Source organism: Phocoena phocoena, chromosome 10, assembly GCF_963924675.1.
Source record: "Phocoena phocoena chromosome 10, mPhoPho1.1, whole genome shotgun sequence".
NCBI lineage: Eukaryota > Metazoa > Chordata > Mammalia > Artiodactyla > Phocoenidae > Phocoena > Phocoena phocoena.
The window spans coordinates 31,272,949-31,295,491 of NC_089228.1; the positions used below are offsets into that span (position 1 = coordinate 31,272,949).

Genomic DNA, 22,543 nt, shown 5'->3' on the forward strand with positions numbered 1-22,543 from the left:
CACCAACTGTGGAAAGAGGGAGAAGAAGAGGACTTGGGGTCTGGAAGCCGAACTCAAGTTCTGCTCTGAGCATGAAGGCAAATTCATTCAGAATTTGCGTAAATAATTCAACAAGCCTATGGATAGACCTATAAGACTTGCCATCAGAAAGGCAAACGGAGCCATTTTTAGTTCCTTTAGTTATCTTACAATGGGCTAAAAACCAGGAGAAATAGACCAATCACAGCAAACCTAGCTTTCCCACCAAAAACCAAGAGGTTTAGGGGTCCACATACCCCACCCCTCCGGAAGGGATGGCTCAGGCAGCCATTGGCACTTACCTGGAGCACAGCTGTCTACCAGGGCTCCCAGGGCTTTGCCATCTTGCCAGTTCTGGTTAAAGTTGGTGATGGGCAAGTAGGGGATCTTGTTCTGAATCCACCCCAGCAGCCTCTGCTTTGGCGTCTGCTTCTTGGCATCGTCGTCCCCTTCATCCTCCCACACAGGCATGGAGATGGAGTAGTGGAGGATCAGCGTCCACACCAGGCCCAAGATGAGCTTCAGGTTCCCATCCACGATGGCTTTGCTGTCTGAGCAGAGAGACACAGGCCTGGTCAAGCCTCTGGGTTGCACAGGTATGAATCACATTCTTTGTAAGGAAGTAAATGGAGTCCTCAACTGTTAGAGAACCACACTGAGCTATATGAGAGTGAAGGGATGCAATGCTGGCATTTGCTCCAAAATACTTAAGGATGCGAAGAGATGAAATAAGATTCCAAAACGTTGTTAACCAGTGTCATTGGATTATAAGTCCATGAAAACGCATTATTCCACTGTCTCTATTTTTACATGCATTTGAAATTTTCCATAATAAAAAGGTTTTTTTTAATTTCAAGAAATCATTTCAGAAATACAGACAATAACAAGAGGTGGCTGCATTCCAGAGATAACCACCTGCTAACCTGGCAGTATACTGTCTACCAGATTGTGTGCACACATATGTGTATGTGTTTGCTGCCGGGATTTATATAATACTATAAATTATAGTATATTATACTATAATTTATATTATGCTATATGATCAGTCTTGAAATCTTTCTTTTCACTAATCACTATGTCCTAGATATCTTTTCCCTATAAAAAGTTGTTTCTGTTTACACCCCCATCTACGTGTTTAAGAGGTCATTTTCTCTCAGATCTCACAAATACTGGGTGTTATCAATCATTTTCATCTCACTTCTCGGACAAGTTAGTCATTCATAACAGTTAAGCTAATCTAATTGGGCAAAGTGTTGCCAGGAGGATAAGTGACTGGCCAAAGGCATGGCCCCTTTTCTAGTCATCCCCCAGCTTAACAGGACATGCCCTGCCACTGGCCAGCCCCTCTGGAACTCTCACTGCCACTGGTTTCTACTTCCCACTCCCCTTGGCTTCCCTGTGGCTCTCTGTCCTCTTTCTAACTTCCATCTACACCCATCAAAATTCACACATCATCTCCAAGATATCTGTCTTTCTGCCTGTCTCTCCATTTCCTACACCCTAAACAACCTTTGTTACAACCCCCCATTCTGCCAGGACCCCAAGGTGAAAATGTCAGAATCATCTTAGACTCCTCCTCCAAAGCCCTGGAGCAGTTCCCACAACAATTCTCTCCCTACCTCTTGGCAAATCCTTTTCTACACTCTCCCCCAAAATATGTGGCCCCTCCTCCCCTCTCTGCTTCCTCAACAGCCATGAAGCTCCATCATTGTTCACATAACCCGAGAACCATCCTTCTAGTCAGGTATCCCTGTGCTTCCCCATTCACCAATCGTCCCTGCTGCCCAGGGTTAAACTCCCTAGACATGTAGCACCTTGAGAGACCTACACAACCTCCACCCGGCCTGCTTTTCCACCCTTGTCACTGCCACCCACCACATTTCACATTCCAGACTCCTCACTCCTGGAGCAAATCTTGCTGTGAACCCCCTGGACTTCTCCACCTCTTCTGTATTCCCTGTGATGACAAGGCCCTTCACCCCATCCTCCTGCAGGACAAACCCCAGATAATCATTCAAGGGCCAGATCTAACAGATGGTGCACTTCACTCCCACCAGCCTCTGTGTAACCACACCAGGGTCCTCTCATGACAACAACCATTCATTCCTCAGCCTCCCCCCCACCCCCACTCCAGGGATGCGAGCTCCTGACGGGGAGTAACTAAGCCTTCTTCATCTTGCAGCTCCCCACGCCCTGTCCCTCCCTCCCACCCACCCACCGCAAGCCACCTGAATGTTGGTTAAACACATGCCAAAACTGTACTTAATGAAACCCAGCTACAACCACATGAAAAATAAACTCACATGCTGTTAAGGAGTAAATGGCATGCCATTCAATACTGAAAGGGTGGGGCTTTTTTAAAAATCAACCTGCTTATTGTTATGTCCTCTTATAAGAAAAAAAAACCCTCCTAAAAGCCCACACCCAAACCCACAGAAATCAAAGGTAATTTCACAGTTGCAGGTCAGTCATAACAAAACTTGATCACGTAAAACTGGATAGCATAAAGATTATCATGAACTGGCTGGTCAGACACACTAAATTCGAGCAATCCTCATTCAAAGTTAAGGTGCCCAGGGATTTTCTACATAATGAACTGTATAACTAACTATTAAGCAGGACTGTCGGCATAACTCACGGGGCCCAGTGACAAATGAAAATACAGGATTCCTTGTCCAAAAAGTATTAAGAATTTCAAGATGGCAACAGCAGAGCATTAAACCAAGCACACAGAACCCCCCTGAGCACAGGGCTCTGTATAGCCGCCCGGGTCGTGTAACCATGAAGCCAGCACTGCTCCTGAGGTCCTGTGGTCAAAGGAGTGGTGATGCACACGAAACACTGAACCCCTGCACAGAATACAGGTATCCAAGGAATTCATTCTGCTAGACCAGCTGACAGTCCTTGACTGTGCCTGAAATTTTAGGATTAGATGTCCCGTTACGAGTGTGTCTTTAAAGTGCTATTGATTACTGAGTTACTACCTACCGATGGTAAAAAAAATTCCACGTCAAACCATTTGCCATGCCAGTTTCCTTTATTCAGCCTAAGGGGAGAAGAGCAGTCTTCAGAAGGGTGAGGGGAGATGGGGGGAGAAGCAGAGCGTGTGCATGCTTATTGCTAATCCAGGTAAGGGGTGGACCTGGCCACGTCTGGTCTTGCACCAGGCAGAATCTGAACAGGTCAGAGTCTCATCCAGCCACAAGCATCCGTCTGCAAAGCTCAAACTTCCCTGAGTTATGTTTTAAAGGCTTTTCGAAGGCAAACTTGCAGATTTCGTCCATAAATCAAAACGTGAAACCAGTTTGCTCTATTTTTACCCAGCTTACACATGTTGGTTTAAAGGAATGAGACATGAGTCTTTTTCAAAAAGATCTGAGGGAAATATGACCCAGTAAAAGTCTGAGCCAAATTCACGAAACATACAATGCCCAGAACTTCTGTTTCCAGTGAATTCAAGGTGGGTGTCCAAATGGGAAAGCCCCCATTAAGGTCTCATTGGGATAAATGATACTTTCATTCTGCTATTCTAAGAAGCTGTCCTCATTCCAAAAGTGATTATGACAGGTGAAAGTTCAAATGCTTCACCAAGCTCTTGGAACAATAAAAAGATGGCGACTTGCCCAAAATGCCTCCCCATTCCCACCCATATGAAGTAGGAGGCTCCCCAAGCCTTGAAAATGAAATGCTACACAGCATCACAATGTCCATGTGTAACCATCACAGCAGACTACAGAACTTTCAGCCGTGAGCGTGCTCTGTGATGTTTATGTCAAGTGTAAACATGCAGCAGAGGCGGAAGGAGGAAAAGGCCAGGTCAGCTGGAAGCCTCTCAGGCAGGATTCCACCTTCCTGAGTTACTGAGGGCCTCTTTCAGGAATAAAATAAGCCAACGCCCACCATGCCTGCCCCACCTCCTAGAATCTGCTTAGACTGTCAGTGGGTTGGAATCTGGCCACAAGCTTCTCCTCCCCAAATTCAACCAATCACAATCCCCATGTAACTGGTCCTGGCTCCGGACAACACTGGCCCTCCAACCACACACACCTTCTGGAACTACTTAAAATTAGCCCAAGTTGCATACAAGTGAGGGCAATGGCTTTCCCCCCACCCGACCCCAATAGCTAGAAAGTTAACTCAAGCTATTACAAATTCTAGGATGGGGTGTTTTCACATCATTTCAGCACATGAGTTTCCCAGTTCTGTTAGGCAGCATTCTGGAATGGGTGCAAGTATGGGTGGAAACCAGCTGCTTTTAGGCAATCTTCAGCAGCATCTTAGAAACATCTCCTTTGTAGACAAGTTCCCCACCAGGTAAGAGAGATGGTGATCTTCTACCTCTCTCTACTTTTACCAGGAGGGCTGGACCCAGGCAACCATCGGCGCTCCTACTCCGTTCACGGGGTCAACCCTCTCTCCTGGCTGTTGCCAGGGTGTCAGGGGTTGGGGGCCTGGGAGAAAGAAGGGGCCTGGGGGGACACCATCCCTCATTTTTGCTCTCCTGGCTAAGGACAGCAGATCATATTGCAGCTGGCTGCTGGATCAGAAGCAGCCAACACGTGGCTGTAGGAATCCAGGAGAGGCAGGAGTATCAGGAAACCTCCTTCCAGCGTGCTTGGGGACAAGTCACCAAGGCCATACTCTGCACTATGACTTGGCCGCCTGGGGAACAGGCTGCCACACACCCTGCTCCCTGTCCTGTCTCTCTGTTACCCTCTGAGAGGCAGTGTGGCAGACCGGTCGCAAGAACGGACTCTGAAACCGGCAGCTCAACTAGGTATGCCACTTTACAACCTGCTCAACCTCACTGAGCCTCATTTTTCCTTGTTTCCCAAATGGGAATATTCATAATCACCACCTTTACAGGGCTGCTGTAAGGAGTAGGTGGGTTAGGAAATTCTAATAGCCAAGCACACTGCCTGGCACACAGCAGGTGCTTAATTACCCCCTTCCCTCCCTTTCTCATTCACCTAATATCTGAGTACCTGCCATGTGCCACTCTTTCCTAGAACCAGAAGCCCAGAAGTTTTATTCCCAGTTTGTACACAAGCAGGAAACAAAAGGTAAGAAAGTACCTTGTGAATTAATGGGAGGATAAAATGTTCAATATGTCACTTCTCTGAATCAAGCAATTCATCCAGAGGTTAGGCCTGAGACCCCCAGAGGGGAACAAAGAACTGCCCAGGAGCAAAACTACTGATAGAGCTTCCCTGGTGGCGCAGTCGTTGAGAGTCCGCCTGCCGATGTAGGGGACACGGGTTCGTGCCCCGGTCCGGGAAGATCCCACATGCCGCAGAGCGGCTGGGCCCGTGAGCCATGGCCGCTGAGCCTGCGCGTCCAGAGCCTGTGCTCCGCAACGGGAGAGGCCACAACAGTGAGAGGCCCGCATACCGCAAAAAAAAAAAAACACAAACTATTGATAATTTATCAGGACCCTCCTGAAAGAGAAAATGGTACAAAGAGCAGCCCATGTGAGCCAATGGTCTGGCCCTCCTTGACTTCCAAGCTTCACCTTGCCCCAGGCTCATCCTTGATCCCTGGCCTCAGCCCACTTGGCCCAGAACTCTCTCCCCAGCTAGCTAATGCCTCTTCTACATCCAACTCTGCAAAACTAGAACAGGTCCCCTATTAAGTGCCCCTTCGAGGCTGTGTGCCCTCCTTTCAGTGTAACTACCGCTGTGCTTAAATAATCACCTATCGGGAATTCCCTGGTGGCCCAGTGGTTAGGACTTGGTGCTTTCACTGCCATAGCCTGGGTTCAGTCCCCGGTCCAGGAACTAGGATCCCGGATCCTGCAAGCAGAGTGGCACGTCCAGGAAAAAAAATGTAAATAAGCACCTGTCATGTCTGCCTCCTCTGCTCAAGGTGTCAGCTGTGCAAAGGCAGAAATGGACCATTGAGCTTCCCGCTGATCCCGCAGCCTGGACACCTGGCTGTTTGGGAGACAGGCTGGCACAGGCACACGTCCCTGCCTGCTGAGCTCCAGTGCTCTATGAGGGGCGGTGCTGCCTGTGTAGAGTGTATGCAAAAAGCACACGCACAGCCCTTTCCGGCAGGGTTTAAACTGCTCCAGACTGTGGCCACCTCCGCACCCCCAGCAGGCAACACAGCACGTGGCACAGGGGGCAGGCAGGAGAGGTGAGGTCCTTAAGGTGCAGGCTCTGCAGGTATGGGCTCCGCGCCACCACACCGGTTGTAGGACCCTGGCCAAGCCATCCAACCCCTGGGCGCCTATAAGTCGAGGATAATGTTGGAACAGGAGCACAGGGCTGCTGGGAAGACTAAGCACGACAATACACCTCCAGCGCTCAGACCCTCACTCAGTCCGTTTTTGTTAAATGCTGGTATTGTTACTATTATTCTTACCAGCAGTGACTTCGACATGCTTTTGTCAACACTGAGACAACAAGGCAAAGGCAGAAGGTAAAAGGAAAGCTTAGCAGTGACAGGTGGTGACCTGCAAGTTTGCGCTGGGGCTTCCTGTCAACATCGGTTGTTTGCAGCGTCCCATGCAGAGCTGCCCCAAGGTAACCCCGCACTGCAGCGCTCACATCACCTGGCCCAGCACCACGCGGCAGCCCGGTGCTCACTGACATCCCAGGTCGGCTTGGCAGTTTCCCTCCGTCCTGCCTCCTTTCCCAAGCTGAACAAACTATGGCTGAATTGTCAGCCAAGAGGGCACCCTGAACTGAAAGGAGACAGTTTACCACTTTCCTCGGTTTCTCAGTCAAAACCAAGCCCAGGGACTTCCCTGGTGGCACAGTGGTTAAGAATCCACCTGCCAATGCAGGGGACACAGGTTTGAGCCCTGATCCGGGAAGATCCCACATGCCGCAGAGCAGCTAAGCCCGTGTACCACAACTACAGAGCCTGCGTGCCACAACTACTGAAGCTCACGTGCCTAGAGCCCGTGCTCTGCCACAAGAGAAGCCACTGCAATGAGAAGCTCGTGCACCGCAACGAAGAGTAGCCCCTGCTCGCAGCACCTAGAGAAAACCTGTGCACAGCAATGAGGACCCAATGCAGCCCTAAATAAATAAATAAATAAATTTTGTTTAAACAAAAAAGCAAGCCCAAGGGCTTCCCTGGTGGCGCAGTGGTTGAGAATCCGCCTACCAATGAGGGGGACACCGGTTCGAGCCCTGGTCCGGGAAGATCCCACATGCCGCGGAGCAACTAAGCCCATGCGTCACAACTACTGAGCCTGCGCTCTAGAGCCCACAAGCTACAACTACTGAGCCCGCATGCCGCAACTACTGAAGCCCGCGCACCTAGAGCCTGTGCTCCACAATGAACAGAAGAAGCCACCGCAACGAAAAGCCCGTGCACTGCAATGAAGAGTAGCCCCCACTCACCACAACTAGAAAGCCCGCACGCAGCAGCAAAGACCCAACACAGCCAAAAGTAAATAAATTTATTTTAAAAAAAAGAAAGAAAGAAACAAGTCCAGATGCCACTTGTTCTCAAGGTCATGCAGAAGACCATCTCAGTCGGCTGCCCAGAACGGGAGTCAAATTTCTGGGGGTGCAACAGTCCTTGCATCCACACAACAGAGGATGAATGGTGCACTTTGACCCCTTGGCAGGATGAAGGGGGCTAGGCTGACTTCTCCACACATACCCCTGCCCCTACCCCTCCGGCTCAAGGCTTCTCTCCAGGGCCTGGAACCAACAAAGGGCTAAAGAGGACAAGACAGACTTTTCTAACCAGGTGACTCACACCTCTAATGACTAAAGGATACCATGGCAAAGTCTACTCTCTAGCCACTAAAACCCTCCCTCCCCTTCTCCCAGGCATGTGGCTTCCTGCTAGATGGCCCCGCAGTCTCCCCAGTTCGGTGATGCGGTTGCCTCACCAGTGGACAGCAGAAGGAAATGTGCCACCACATGGCTTTGGGCAGTAGGTGGGCATCCTCTGAGCACTCTCCCCACAACAGCCAGCCAGAGTACCTGGCACTGCAGTCACTGACCTGTGACCTGTCCCAAAAGAGGCCAGGCAAGGTGATGGAAGGAACCTGGGTCCCAGCATAGGGTGCCCCGCCAAACTGAAGCCTGAAAAAAGCCACTGTATTTTTCTAAAAATCTCTTCGTTACGCCAGTTTAACCATAATAAGAGGATGTTCTGGGCCTTGAAGACCTTAAATCACATGGGCCTATTCTTATTTCTGTCAGTAAGATAAAATACAGACCACAATAAAATAAGGGTGGATCGGGGCACTGGGGTCAGCTGGATTTCCGATTCTTTTCCTTGCTCATGAACTACTCAAGGATGAAAAAAGAACTGTTTGAATTAACAAATTTTACATATTGCTATGTCAGGGTTCAGTTAAGAGAGTTCATTTGGAAGGCCTTTTCATGTTAGTAATTTTTCAAGAGTTGATACAATAGACCAAGGGTGGCAAGTGGTGTTGGCACATGAGGTGAAACTCTTTCACTGTGTTGAGAAAGATTCTGAGGCCCTGTCTGGTTTCATTGAGGAAGACTGCTGAAATGGATTACCTATGCCTGCCATAAACAAGGCAGGGGGAATAGAAAGGCTCAGATTACTGTGCAGATTAGCAATGCCTGCCCTGGGCACAGCTTGAGGAATGGTGGCTGGGATTTCTTTGCAAGAGAATGGAGTAAGCATTCCCAAATCCCTGATTTGAGATTTCGTTTATAGGTCCATAACACGTTCCTTATGCATAACCCCAGACTTCAAATTTTTTGCTTTGCCAGCTATTGCTTCTGTTCTCTCTCATTTGCCGGACTTCTGCCAAGAATAATTAGAACAAATTATTTCATAAATATCTTATTTTTATTTTGGTACAGAGCTTTTGGTGGACTTTCAGACCATAGATACTGTGATGGTGCCCTGTTTCGTAATTTATCCCAAACACCTACTTTCTGGTTAAGAGGTATCCTTTATTTAAAAGTTGCATTTATGGGAATTCCCTGGCAATCCAGTGGTTAAGACCCCACGCTTCCACTGTGTGTGTGTGTGTTGGGGGCGGGGGGGGGCGGGCAAGTTCGATCCCTGGTTGGGGAACAAGATCCCACAAGCTGCACAGTGTGGCCAAAAAGTTGCATTTGCATCACCCAGCAGGCTTTCTTTTCAATGCCACTTTTGAAAAGTTACCACTTTTGAGAATTCCTTTATATCCAGCAACGAAGTCCGCTGAACTAAATGAGACGGGTATAATAAAGGGCCTAGGAAATAGTCTCTTCCCATTTACTATTAGTGGGAAATCCCTGAAAAGTTAGAAAAAGGAATCTAACCTTGTTAGATAGGTTAAAAAAAGAAGGAAAAAAGAGGGACTTCCCTGGTGGCGCAGTGGTTGAGAATACGCCTGCCAATGCAGGGGACACGGGTTCTATCTCTGGTCAGGGAAGATCCCACATGCCGCGGAGCAACTAAGCCCGTGCTCCACAACTACTGAGCCTGTGCTCTAGAGCCTGCGAGCCACAACTACTGGAGCCTGGACACCTAGAGCCCGTGCTCCACAACAAAGAGAAGCCACCACAACGAGAAGCCCACGCACCGCAATGAAGAGTAGCCCCCACTCGCCACAACTAGAGAAAGCCCACGCACAGCAACAAAGACCCAGCGCAGCAACGAAGACCCAGTGAAGCCAAAAAGTAATTAATTAGTTAATTAATTAATTAATTAATAGAAGGAAAAAAGAAAGGTGCACCAAAATGTATCTAAACTAGTTTTTTTGACCCCAAAGCTGCAGGTCCGTGCACTAACTGGTTGCATTGCTGTCTCACGGTTCTCCTGGGCAACCAGCAGGCCAAGGGCCCCAGGGATTCCGGAGCTTGACCTGTGAGTCAAGGAACCCAGAGTCCAGCCACTGGGAGGTGCGGGTAAACCCCAGCATGAGCTCCCGAGGCCTCAGCATGGAGGCGTCTGTCCCTCACAGCTTCCAGCCACAACGCTCTGAGAACATGTCCAGCTGAAATAATAAACGCTGGCTGTGAATGGAGGGCCTCGTCACCTTTTAATTCCAGCTCAGTCTGTCATGTGGCGAGGCCACCCCATCTGAAACACACCTCACTGTCCATGCTGTGCACACATGCACAGCCCACTGGGAAGCCCACAAGGAAAGGAGTAAGGGCAGGAGGAACCACGACTGGGAAAGACTCCTAAACACCTCCTCTCCTGACATCAACAGCAGCCAAAATACGACAGCAGCTCTCTCTTCCAGGCCTCTCCTCTGGGTCACATGCATCACCGCATGCAACCCTCACAGCAAGCCTATAGGGATGGCTTTTGTGGTTAGTCCCGTTTTACAGATGAGAAAACAGAGGCTCACAGAGGTGAAGGCATCTGCCAAAAGTGACATAGGAGAGCCTAGATTTAAACCCAGTTCTCTCTGTTGCCATAGCCCAAACTCTTATCCTCCCTACTTTTCTGAATACTCACTACGTCATGGCAGCTCCACGAGGCAAGTACAGTTATGACTCACATTTTACAGATGAGGAGACTGTGCACAGGGACAGGACCCACCCCCGGGCAACACGGCCAGTAAGCACCTGTGTATGGAAGGGGAACCCGACAGGGCTTCTGCACTTCTAACAGCCCCAATCATTCCCAGGATCCCTAAACTGCCATGGTTCTAGGAGAAAAACACGGTAAATGGACAGCATGGAAAGTGACAGCACAAGACCTGGGAGGTACAAGCGGGAGTCAGAGCTGGATCATTTTAGTCTCCTTTAGTCTCCTTTGTCTCAACCATGACTTGCTCAGCCTCTACTGCACCCTAGGAGCTGGGGATTCTAAAGATCACGGCCCTGGCCCTGCATCTGGGAGGTCCTCCTTGCATGTACCGCTGCTCGGCAGGGGAAACTGAGGAAGATGGGAGAAGACCCAGCTCTGCTCTTATTCACCCAAACCTATTAACATGTGTTTTCCCTGGAAAACAGAAATTAGGACATTCACGTACTTGAAAGCTCACTTTATTCATCTGTTCTTGCGTCCAACAAATAACTTCCTAGCTGCCTACTGGGTGCCAGGCCCTGTGCCTAATACAAATTACAGTTTCAAGTAAGAAAATAAGCTAAATTGGCTTTAAAATATTCCACAAAGAGATACAGCATTATTATAATGTAAACCGGCATTATCCCACAAGGCAAGACACTGAAGATCGCTTAAAGAAAGAGAAGAAAAAAAACACACAACTTTTTGCCTTTTGTCTCTCATGCTAGGCTATGTCCCTTGAGGGTTCTTTTTTCCTTTTATAATTAAGAATAAAAGTTAAAAAATAATAACGATAATGAATAGGATAGGTATTCATCCTTCTACCGCAAACTTGTAAAAGTTGAGCCTTGTTACAAAAATCAGATCAAGGTGACTTCCTCAGTCTGAAAGGGGAGAAATCAGTTTGCATTCTTCCCCCCGGTACCTCACCTCATGTTACAACTCATACGAGCCTGTTATAGAAATGGCAGGCTGCCCAAAGATTGTGAAGTCATAAAAGGAACAAAACTCCCAATTTAAAGTCTTGAATGGGAACCAAGCTGAGAGAAATTCCAAATAATTTATAACTGCTGGCTCTCACCATTACCAACAGCAAGAGGAGGAGGTTGGAGAAAAGGAAATTCTCAAGGGATAGATACTGGGGCACGGTCCTCGCTTTACCTATATTGCCATTTTCCCGACAGTTCCTCTGTACGAGGTCTTTAGCTCAGTTGAAGGCTCAAATTTGTACCCCTAAATTTGGACCTTCAACCCACGATTATATGAGGAGGCCTCCGGACACACGTGCTACCCGACCACAACAGAGCCCAAACGTCGGGCTCCTTCTTGTAAATTAATTCCACACCACCAACCCCCCGTGTAAAGAACATGGGCTCGGGGGGCAGGACTGAACCTACTCAAACAAAGGGGAGGTCACTTGCTTAAATAACTGGTAGCCAAGTAACCCAGAGGTCAGGGACACTAAGTCACTCAGTGAGCCTGGCTCCCCTCCCAAGCGCAGCCATGAACTGGCCGCGGGACTGGGGTGGGTCACTGCCCTGCTCTGACGCATCTGTAAGCTAAGCATTGTAACTAGACTCACCTCACTGAAACATTGCGAGATAATGTAGTCAAGCAGGTAGCATTCTGCCTGACGAGGGTGCCACCGCTTCAGCAAGGACTATTACAACTACCATGATGTCACTGTAATATTACAAACACACACCCATGTGGGGGCTTCACGGTGCCCCGTTAGCACTGTGAAAGGTTCAACGCCATTCAACTCTGATTCAAGACTGCTCAGAGCCGAGTACCCCAGAACTCAGCCTTCTAACACAGCATTCCATTTGCTAATGACCACAAGAGCCAGCCCATCAGGGACCCGGGATTAAGCCTGATAGAATCAAGATGTTCTTTCGCTCAGCGAGCTGCTGAATGAACTGGCAGCTTGCTAAAATCTGCAGGCCACCCCGACTCCTCCAGCAGATTCCTGAGAAGTCTGCAGGGGCCAGGCTGGGCCACTGCTGACAGAAAATTAAATGCAAGGTCAAAAAATTCAGTTTGAAGCACAAAGTATTCAAGAAAAGTTCCCTAACGTATTCCTTTTTCTAATGGGGGGAGGAAGAGGGGTTTGGGTATTAAAGTGACCTTTAACCGTTAGAGCAGTTCATTACTATAATATAATGGGGGGGAGGGGACTGAAGACAATTTAAATGCCTTCCCACAAATAACTGGTTAAATAAACGTTACAGAACATCCATGCTAGAGAATAACAGGCTGCTGTGAAAAGAATGAGAAAGATATGTGCGCTCCAGCAGAGACAGGCCTCCATGATATATTAAGGGAACAGGACGATTTGTAGAAAAGCATTGTTCATGCAATCCTGTTTCTGACAAGGCATGACTCTGCGTCTGAAAAGCAAGATCTGGAAGCACGCACAACAAACTGTACCCATTGGCTCTCTCTAGAAAAGACTCGGGCTGATGGCAAAGATGGGCTTTCTTTTTGTTGTTACATGCGTGCTCCTGTGTTGTTTGAACTTTTTTTTAATTTAAACTATACACCTTACTTTTATAATAAATTTTGACAAACATTCCCCAAAAGAAAGAAGCATAGTAACGTATATGTTAAATAACTCTTCATTTGGACAAAACTGCTTGTCGGGTTCTATAGGCACTGATGTGAGAAAATTGACAAATTTTATCAAATGATGAAAGGTTGGAATTGGAGTAAAGGGGTGGCCAGGGTAATGACATAATTGGGCTCACATATGCATGGAAGATCTCTTGAAGAGATGAGAAATTGTTCACCAACAGTGCAATTGCTTCTGGATAGAGGAGCAGGGAATGGGGGTGGGGAAAGCAGGAGGGAGCCAGTTTCTCATCTTTTTACACCACATGTGATCTTCACAATGGGCCATGATACCCATCAACAAATATGTGAGGCTTTTCAGGCTTGCATGGCTGTCCTTGTGGTGATTTCCCCTGCTCATCTTTCACACCGTGGCCATTCAAACACATTCCCATCCTCAGCGAGATACACCCATCCCAGACAAGCAAGCTCCATGCCTCAGATGGCCTCTGCCACTTCCAAACAGCTGGCCCTCCAGAGGAGTGGAAGATGTTGAAGAAGAGGGAGTCATCTGGTTGCCTTTGGGCATGTCTTTCAAGCCAACCAAAAGAAAAAAAGAAAAAAAAAAAATCAACCACCCACCTTCCTGATCCCTTCACGTCCCCTTCCCTGGTACCCTGAGAGTATTCCTCCCATGATACGGAGGCCCAGCCTCTTATTTATACATGAAGACCTGTGGCCGGCCCAGTGCGATCCCCCCACTGACTTCTCACTACTCCCTATGAGATACCACTGTTAGCCCCATTTTCCAGATGGAAAAACTGATAAGATGATAAGTTAAGCCCAGAGTTACAGAGCTGATAAGTGGTGGAGCTGGGATTTGAATCCAGGCCATCCAACTCCAGAATCTGCATTGACCATTCTGCCTGGAGACCAGACTGGGGCTGCAGAGAAGGAGACCCAGACATGGATGTGATGGTATTGCAAAAGCTTTCAAAACTGGCAAAAGTCAAGGAGGAAATAAATGCTGAGGGTTATTACATCATCCTCCTAAAAGAGATTTATCACTGTGCCCCTGAACTCTGTCCCATAATAAATGGCCCTGGCAGCAAGATAAACAGGCCAAGCACATAGCAGGTCAGCTTTGCTGCTAAAATGGGAACACATCCTAACATTCCTGAGGTACAGTGTCCAAGTGCAGGGCCAGCAAGTGACACACACTAAATACCCAACACCTCACCCCAACCACAGCTGCCACCGTTGCTGAAGGCACACAGCCCACAGACAAATGTCTTCCTCACCAGTTCATCTAACGAGTCCTGTGCTTGGTTCAGTAGCTACTTCCTGCCTAAGCAAGAACACCAGCTCTGCCTAAACTTGGCTCTGAGGAGTATCTGTCCCTCAACCCACACTCAGAAACCTGGCCCTATCCTCTGACCACTTGGGCCATTTACTAGGAGTCTATTTCCTTAAATCAACTCACTTTTCCCTTTACCCTTAGCCAAATGAATGAATGAATGATGCACTATTTTTTTTAACTACTTGTGAAAACACAACTGTTACAACTTTTAAACATAGGTTATGTAACACCTAATATATCATCTTGAGTACCCACAAGTACATCTTAGAAAAGAGTGCACTAGATGTTAACTGGTTTTCCAAGACAAAAGGCTTGCTGTGGTCAAATAAGCTGAGGACAAATGGAACTGAACAATTTTAAACTGCTGCAGGACTTCTCAGAGCCTTTAATAGGCAAATGTACATTGACAATCTCCAAGAGAACACTAGGGTGCCACACAGTACTTCCCAACTTTACTGGACTAGAGGCCTTTTTTTTTTCTGAATCACGATATTATCTAATAGTTTTCTTTTTTTTTTAATTTATTTTTATTCTTATTTTATTTATTTATTTTTGGCTGTGTTGGGTCTTCATCGCTGCACACGGGCTTTCTCTAGCTACAGAGAGCAGGGGCTACTCTTTGTTGTGGTGTGTGGGCTTCTCATTGCGGTGGCTTCTCTTGTTGAGGAGCGTGGGCTCTAGGCGCGCGGGCTTCAGTAGTTGTGGCTCGCGGGCTCTAGAGCACAGGCTCAGTAGCTGTGGCGCAAGGGCTTTGTTGCTCCGCGGCACGTGGTAACTTCCTGGACCAGGGCTCGAACCCATGTCCCCTGCATTGGCAGGCAGATTCTTATCCACCGCGCCCCCAGGGAAGCCCCTAGAGGACTTTTTTAATACTATCTCAAAGGGCACTAGTAGTCTCCAGAAGACACTCTGGTAATTCTACCTTAAATTGCCCTTCAGATCTCTACAAACACTTCTCCTGAACACTCCCATAGGCTGCGAGATTATGTTTTATAAAACCAGTAGGTGTGGGGTGAAGGAGACAGACAAGAGACACAAAAGGACAACAGGAAATAAGTTACTAAGGCTTCCTCTAATCTACAACTGTTTCAGTGGCAGTAATTAAGAAACTAGAACCTTGAGACTTGAAAGCAACCAGTTTTACAGATAAAGGGAGATAAAGCAGGCTCTCAAAGGTCAGTTCTAGTTGAGAGTCTCAAAGGGGTGCACACCCCTTAACCACGGTGTTTATGAAATTCTGGTGTTAACCAACTCACTTAAAAACCACACTAAGAAATATCTTACTGTTCTTGTGAAAACTGTAATTCTTAAACACGGGCAATCATTTAGAGGAATCCAGGCTGAAACCAGCCTCCTCCTTCCTAGGTTTGCTTTATTTATTTTTAAAAATTTATTTATTTTATTTATTTATTTCGGGCTGCGCTGGGTCTTCACTGCTGCATGTGGGCTTTCTCTAGTTGCGGTGAGCGGGGGCTACTCTTCGTTCCGGTGCATGGGCTTCTCATTGCAGTGGCTTCTCTTGTTGCGGAACACGGGCTCTCGGCGCAGGGGCTTCAGTAGCTGTGGCACGCGGGATCCGTAATTGTGGCTTGCGGGCTCTAGAGCGCAGGCTCAGTAGTTGTGGAGCACGGGCTTAGCTGCTCCGCAGCATGTAGGCTCTTCCAGGGCTCGAACCTGTGTCCCCTGCATTGGCAGGCGGATTCTTAACCACTGCACCACCAGGAAAGCCCCTGGGTTTGCTTTAGCGCTTCTAATGTCAAAATGTTCTTCAAACAACGCATTGCCAAGTGGGAAGAGTCAGAGACAGAACCCAGCAATTTGGACCACTGGTAGAAAGAGGGGGGAATCATCCTGATGTGGGCAAGTGGAATGTCAAATTATGTGAGCTGGGGAAACCTCCAGAACCTCCACCCAATTGCCACTTAGCTCTAAACTGCCTACGCAGGGGAGAGGGGAGAGCTTAGGAAAAGTTAGCAAAAAATATTTGTGTAGTAACTGAAACAAACCCAAGTAGCATTCCTAGTGCTATTTAGGAATGAAATACTCATAAGCATAACAATAATAGCAATGAACCACACAGCGTGGGTGCTAATTAAATCCACTCTCTGTGTCGTCCTGGATCCAAATCTGAGGTTTACTCAACTGTAATCTAAGTGTCCTAGGGGCAGGGCCCAGGCTCTGTCTGCAGCATCAGTGTGATCCTGGTACCTAGTATGATGCTTGTCACATAGGAAAAAGAAGAAAAGGAAAGGGGGGAGGAGGAAGTAAGACATTACTACCATCTACTGTCTAACCAACAACCACCCACTCATTAATAAAACAACCGATCAACAACCAACCAGCCAACTTAACCAGACAACCACTGATCAACAAATCTACCAAATAAATGACCAATTACCAAACCCAATTAGACTCCCCTGACCCTGACCACCCTCCTTCACCAAATCCCACCTCTTCCCAAATCCTGCTGGCCACCTCTGAATGGATCCCCAGCCCAGGAGCCATCAGCTAATGTCAGGCCCACTTGACTGCCTACTCAATCTAAGCACACAGATCAAAGCTCTACCCAAATTTTCCCATTAGCCCCAGCAGGGCTGCCTCATACCCCTCAGGCACAGCTCCTTCTCAGGGACCTACAAAATAATTGGAAAGCTGGGTAGGGGCAGATGGGGAAATTGGTCCCCCAAAATAAGAAAATCAAAAGAAACTGAAGTTAATAAATGTTTTATTAAATTCCTGCATTTAACATTATATCTTCTTTATTAATGGCTAACTTTGATATTCACAGAAATTTCATTCCTTTTTTTTTTTTTTTGGCCGTAACACGTGGCATGCGAGATCTTGGTTCTCTGACCAGGGATCAAACTCATGCCCCATGCAGTGGAAATGTAGAGTCTTAACCATTGGACTGCCAGCAAAGTCCTAAATTTCATTACATTTTTAAAATGACTTACAGGTTAGTTTTCTCACATCCCAAGAATTCCCAAATAGGCGTCATGACAGCAGAAGAATCAGTCAACAGTAAAATAAAGGAACAGTCACAGCCAAATAATATAACAAAACACAAATATAAACAAAGGCAAAACTAGTTTTTAAAAAGTTTCAAATTATTATGTAACAATACACACAAATACATTCTTTTTGTAAAGTGAGAGACGGGTGTGTTTTACTGTATTTGATATGATAGGCTCGGGGCCAAAAGTCTTAAAATATCCCAGCAATTCCAAAGTCCAAACCCCTCAGCAGGGTCCCAAGGCCCCTTGCGGTGGGTCCCTGCCTGTCTCCCCACCTGCCCTCATCCCTCGCCTCCACGCGCCCTCTCCTCTGCTCCAGAGGCAGCAGCCACCCACCTGCACATCCTTCCAGGTCTTTGCACAGGCTGCTCCCTCTACTCGGAATTCCCTCCTCTCCCACCTTTCACTCTGTAGCTCTTTCTTAGCCATCGCTGTTCAAGATTCAGCCTCCTGTGACACATTCCCTTTCCCTTTGGCATCATGATTTATGATATCTATAAAGAATATCTCACAAAGTAGAGAAAAGCGGAACTTCTCATTTGATCTACGATGAAGCTAAATGTCCAAGACATTTAGCAAGACAAGCCACCATCCTCAACTGCCCTGCAGCTTCCCATGACTGATGGCCTAAGTCAGGGACTCTTGCAGGGGAGGAAGGGGTGGCCGAGGTTGGGGGGAGGTTATCAACTGGATAAGGGGAAAAAGTTTAATCTTTGTTTGCAGTAACCTCTGACTAAAATGTAGCAAATCTTTCCATTATGAATGTAGACCATAAAACACAGGTGGTTTTGTCACCAACAAAATTTTTTCCCATCATATTACAGTCAGCAATATCTCAAAATATCCTCTAAACTCATCACTACGTCAAAATTATGGTAGCTATTAGACTTGCTGCTAGATTTTGTTACTAAACATTTTAATACAGATGTGCATTTATTACCATTGATATATCCAAAAATTTATTTCTGATAACTGTATTTCAATATAACTCGTTGCCTTTGTAACCCCATGTATATTATTTTATGCATAAAGAAACAGTGCAGTCTTCAGAAAGCAAAGGGGTCTAAGACACACTAAGTCAAGAACCCTGGCTCCAATTAATAATTTTTAGAACCAAGAAGTTAAAGGACTTCACTGATGGGCATTTTGTTAAATGGACCACAGATGGGTGGAACCATACCTGCCAGGGCAAGGCCTCAATCATCTCTCATGAGAACCCTTGGAGGTCACTGTGAATGGGTCTCCCCATCAATCTGGCCCACCTACCACCACCCGAGTTATCCTCTTAGGGCCATAAATACAATCATCTGCCTTACTTTCAGCCTGGACATCTTCCATTGTTCCCCAGGGTCTATAGCAGGGATCAGCAAACTTTTTCTGTATAGGGCCAGACAGTAAATATTTTAGGTTTTCCTGGCCATAAGGTCTCTGTTGGAACTATTCAAATCTACTGTTGTAGTCAGAAAGTGGCTATAGACAATATGCCAATGAATGGGTGTGGCCTGTGTTCCAATGAAACTTTAGAACAGGCAGAGGGCTGGATTTGGCTCCACAGCCATAGTTCAAACTACAACACCACTAATAGCATCACTGTTCAACAGAACTTTCTGTGATGATGGAAATGTTTTATATGTGCACCGTCCAATACAGTAGCCACAAACCACACAGGACTGTTGAGCACTTAAAATGTGGTTAGTGTGACTGAGGTGCTAAACTGTACATTTTACTTAATTCTTTAATTAATTTACATTTAGCCAGCCGCAAGTGGCTGGCAGACAGCACAGGTCTAGACAGTCAAGTCCAAGCCCTTTTACACGCCTTTTGAGGTTCTTCACAACCTGGCCAACAGCACAACTGACGGTCCATCCAGCCTCAGCAAGTCCTAAGCCCTGAGGCCAGAAGGTGATTACAGATGCTCTCGAGTTCCACACTTCCCACATTCTTTGCCCAAGCCGTTCTGTAGCCCAGAACATCCTGTTTCGTGACTCTGCCCCTTCCATCGCCACCCTGGCCTTGGGCCTCCCCTGACACCCCAGATGCAATTTACCGCTCTTCACGCCTCTCTGGGAGACACGGCGAGGAGTCCTGTCCTATAAAACCTGCTACAGCAACTTGGGCACACATTCTCCGGCTGTTTTACTTCTAAGATATTCGAAGATAAGGCCATGTCCCTAGCACAGGGCCTTTAAAATTAGTAAGGAGGCACTAAGTTTGTGAAATGAACAAAATTTAATTATAGCTGAGTACCTAATACAAGCTGCCTTTTTAAAACTTCTTTCTGGGGAATTCCCTGGGAGGCCAGTGCTTAGGACTCCATGCTTTCACTGCTGGGGGTCTGGGTTCAATCCCTGGTTGGAGGACTAAGATCCCACAAGCCGCAGGGTGTGACCAAAAAAACAACAACAAAAACCCCCACTTCTTTCTGAAATTAACAGATTTACCAGACGGATTTCAGATCTACAAGTACAGAGGGATATGACCACTTGGGTTAACATCCCGTTCCACCACCCTCCCCCGTCCTCAATTTTCCTCACCTGTAAAATGGGTTGACAGTTTCTGCACCTGGCAGGAATGGAGAGCACTTAGCTCCCATTTGTTCTTGGCATCAGTGCCAAGAGACATACATGGCAGCTTCCTGGTAGATACAAATGCCCCCATGAACACAGGGAGTTGAGGAGGCATACAAACTAGACTTGGCAGGAGCAGAAGTGCAAAACCAGCAGGGTGACCATAGGATTCCTGCACCAGCCTGCTGTACGGTCTATCTCAGGGCCGGCAGGGAGGGCATGACCTTTACAAAACAGTTGTGCTTCCTCACATCCTCTGAGCACGCTGGTCACACCAGCAATGAAGTCACTTAGGGTGGGTCATTGCACACAGCAGACATCCACCAGCCCAAGAGCCACAAAGCTGAGTGCTCCTACTCCAACTGCTCAGATGACATCCTGCCATCCCCGTAAATGTCATGGCCACTGCCCACAAAACACTCCGGACGCTGCAGTTTTTGCAGCTTCCGGGGCTCCTCTGAACAGATAAGAAAATCTGGTCACTTGTTATCCTGGTTTTTCTGACCCAAGGCCCTGTTTCCCCCTCTTACTCAGCTGTCTTACTCACCAGGCTGGGTGCCAAGTAGCTGGGCCACTGTTAACAATTAAATCCACCCTCAGAGGGAGGAAGAGAGACCAGCCACCTCTGAGGGAATTCAAAAGAGTGGACTGGGGCCGTTTTAAGTCTAGGTACAAAGAAAGGCTTTGAACTCCAGTAGCCCTGTTGGAACAAGTTCTTAATCTGAAGGAATCCGAGTCACCTCATATGTTGGTACTGATATATATGGAGTGTTTTTTCCTAATCATCCTCAGGTTTTCTTAGTTCTAAAATACCCCATTACAGTCAATTCACATTATATTCAAAGCGTGAGAAAAGTAGAATGAGTCTCTCCTGGTGATTCCATCCATCCAGGCGGCCCCCAAACAGATCAGGGCTGCTCTGCTATTAACGCTGCTTATGACCATGATCCCACCGCGGGCTTGCCTTGTCCAGCCATCCTAAGCCTCTGCACTTCTGCTGCTCACAGAAATCACTTGAGCCTCAACCCAGAAAGATGATGACGATGATGATAATGTAAAAGTACACGGCCCCTCCCCAAAAGAAAATAAAATGAGCATTTCTTGGGGGTGGGGCCAGGGTACCAGTAATTGTTAAAGCTTTCCAGTTGGTTCTAAGGTTGCAGCCAGGGTTCAGAACCACTCAGCAACCCCACGGCACATGACTCTGATCGCACCAAAATCCCCACCCAGGAGGTCATCCCTTTCTTTGACAGCAAGTGAGCCTGAGACAGACTCACCCAAGAGGGGTGAACAAGGAAAGAGAAAGGAAAATAAGTGTGCCCTAGAGCCCAGTGCAGCCCTAGGGTACTGGGTCAAGCCTCCTTTCTCACAGGCTTGTCTTAAAGCAATGAAACCACATCCTAAACAAAGAGAGAATGATTCTGCCAGTTCCTTGCAATAACGATGCTGCAACAGCGAACAGAGTACCGGAAGGGTCCTCTTAGAACTGTGTTTCAATTTTTCTTTTTGAGCGAATACCCGCTAATAATAAACTCTTACACAGGGGAGTAGAAGGGTGTTGCAGAAATGAGGGGCAAGCCAGTCACTCATTGGAGAGGCCTTGCTCTCATTGGTTCTCTGGGCACCCCATTTTATAGAGGGGTCAGAGAGATGGAGAGGGACCCAAGTGATAAATGGCCAGGCTGTGACAAGGTACATTCAAAGGCAAAAGTGTGACCAGGCCCAACTCTTTCGATGACATCCTCTAAAATACCCAGTCAATATCAGCCACCCACAGAGTAAGAGCCCACAAAGTACTGAGCATCTTGACTGTAGTACTTCACCCACAATAGGCACAAATATCCTATTTTACAGATGCCAAAACAGAGGCTCCAAGAGGCTGTGCTATTTGCTCAGCACACAGGGACACTGTGCCAGTGAGTGGTGGGGCCCCAGTGATGTGGAAGAAAACGGGGCTTGGGAGGATCTGTCTCAGCCTCCCCATTATGTGAGCCAACCTGGAGACTCAGGGTCAATGCTTCCAAGTTCTAATTTGACAAGAAAGCCGGAGGTGATGGAGGCCAGACCTTCAGAAGCCACACTCTGAGCCTCCCATCTGCTCACCCGAGTCTCCACGCCTGCCCTCAGCACTTCCGAGGGCAGCACTGCCGTGGGTAACTGCTTAAGTGGAACCTCCAACAGGACAGAGAACTCTGAACTGCAAAACCCAGCCCATGATCAGAAAGAACTCCCACCCGTCTTTTTCCAGAATGTTTTATAGGAGATTTCAGATAACATTAAATGGCTATAGTTACCACATTCAGCATTTGATTTAAATCAGGTCCCCCTTCTAGTCTGACAGCCCATTCATGCACAACAAATCACCCTTTAAAAAAGAAAAATTTAGGGCTTCCCTGGTGGCGCAGTGGTTGAGAGTCCGCCTGCCGATGCAGGGGACACGGGTTCGTGCCCCGGTCCGGGAAGATCCCGCGTGCCGCGGAGCGGCTGGGCCCGTGAGCCATGGCCGCCGAGCCTGCGCGTCCGGAGCCTGTGCTCCGTAACGGGAGAGGCCACAACAGTGAGAGGCCCGCGTACCT

The 22,543-nt window shown here is 47.6% G+C and overlaps 1 protein-coding gene across 4 annotated transcripts in view; it reads right to left on the reverse strand.

Annotated features, from left to right (window-relative positions):
* FLNB (filamin B) overlaps positions 1–22,543 on the reverse strand; it is a 139,240-nt gene that overhangs the window by 81,898 nt on the left and 34,799 nt on the right. For all 4 annotated transcript variants that reach the window (XM_065884651.1, XM_065884654.1, XM_065884653.1 and 1 more), the window contains exon 2: positions 321–569. In XM_065884651.1, the coding sequence (XP_065740723.1) occupies positions 321–569 (249 nt within the window). The remainder of the gene's footprint in view (positions 1–320; positions 570–22,543) is intronic.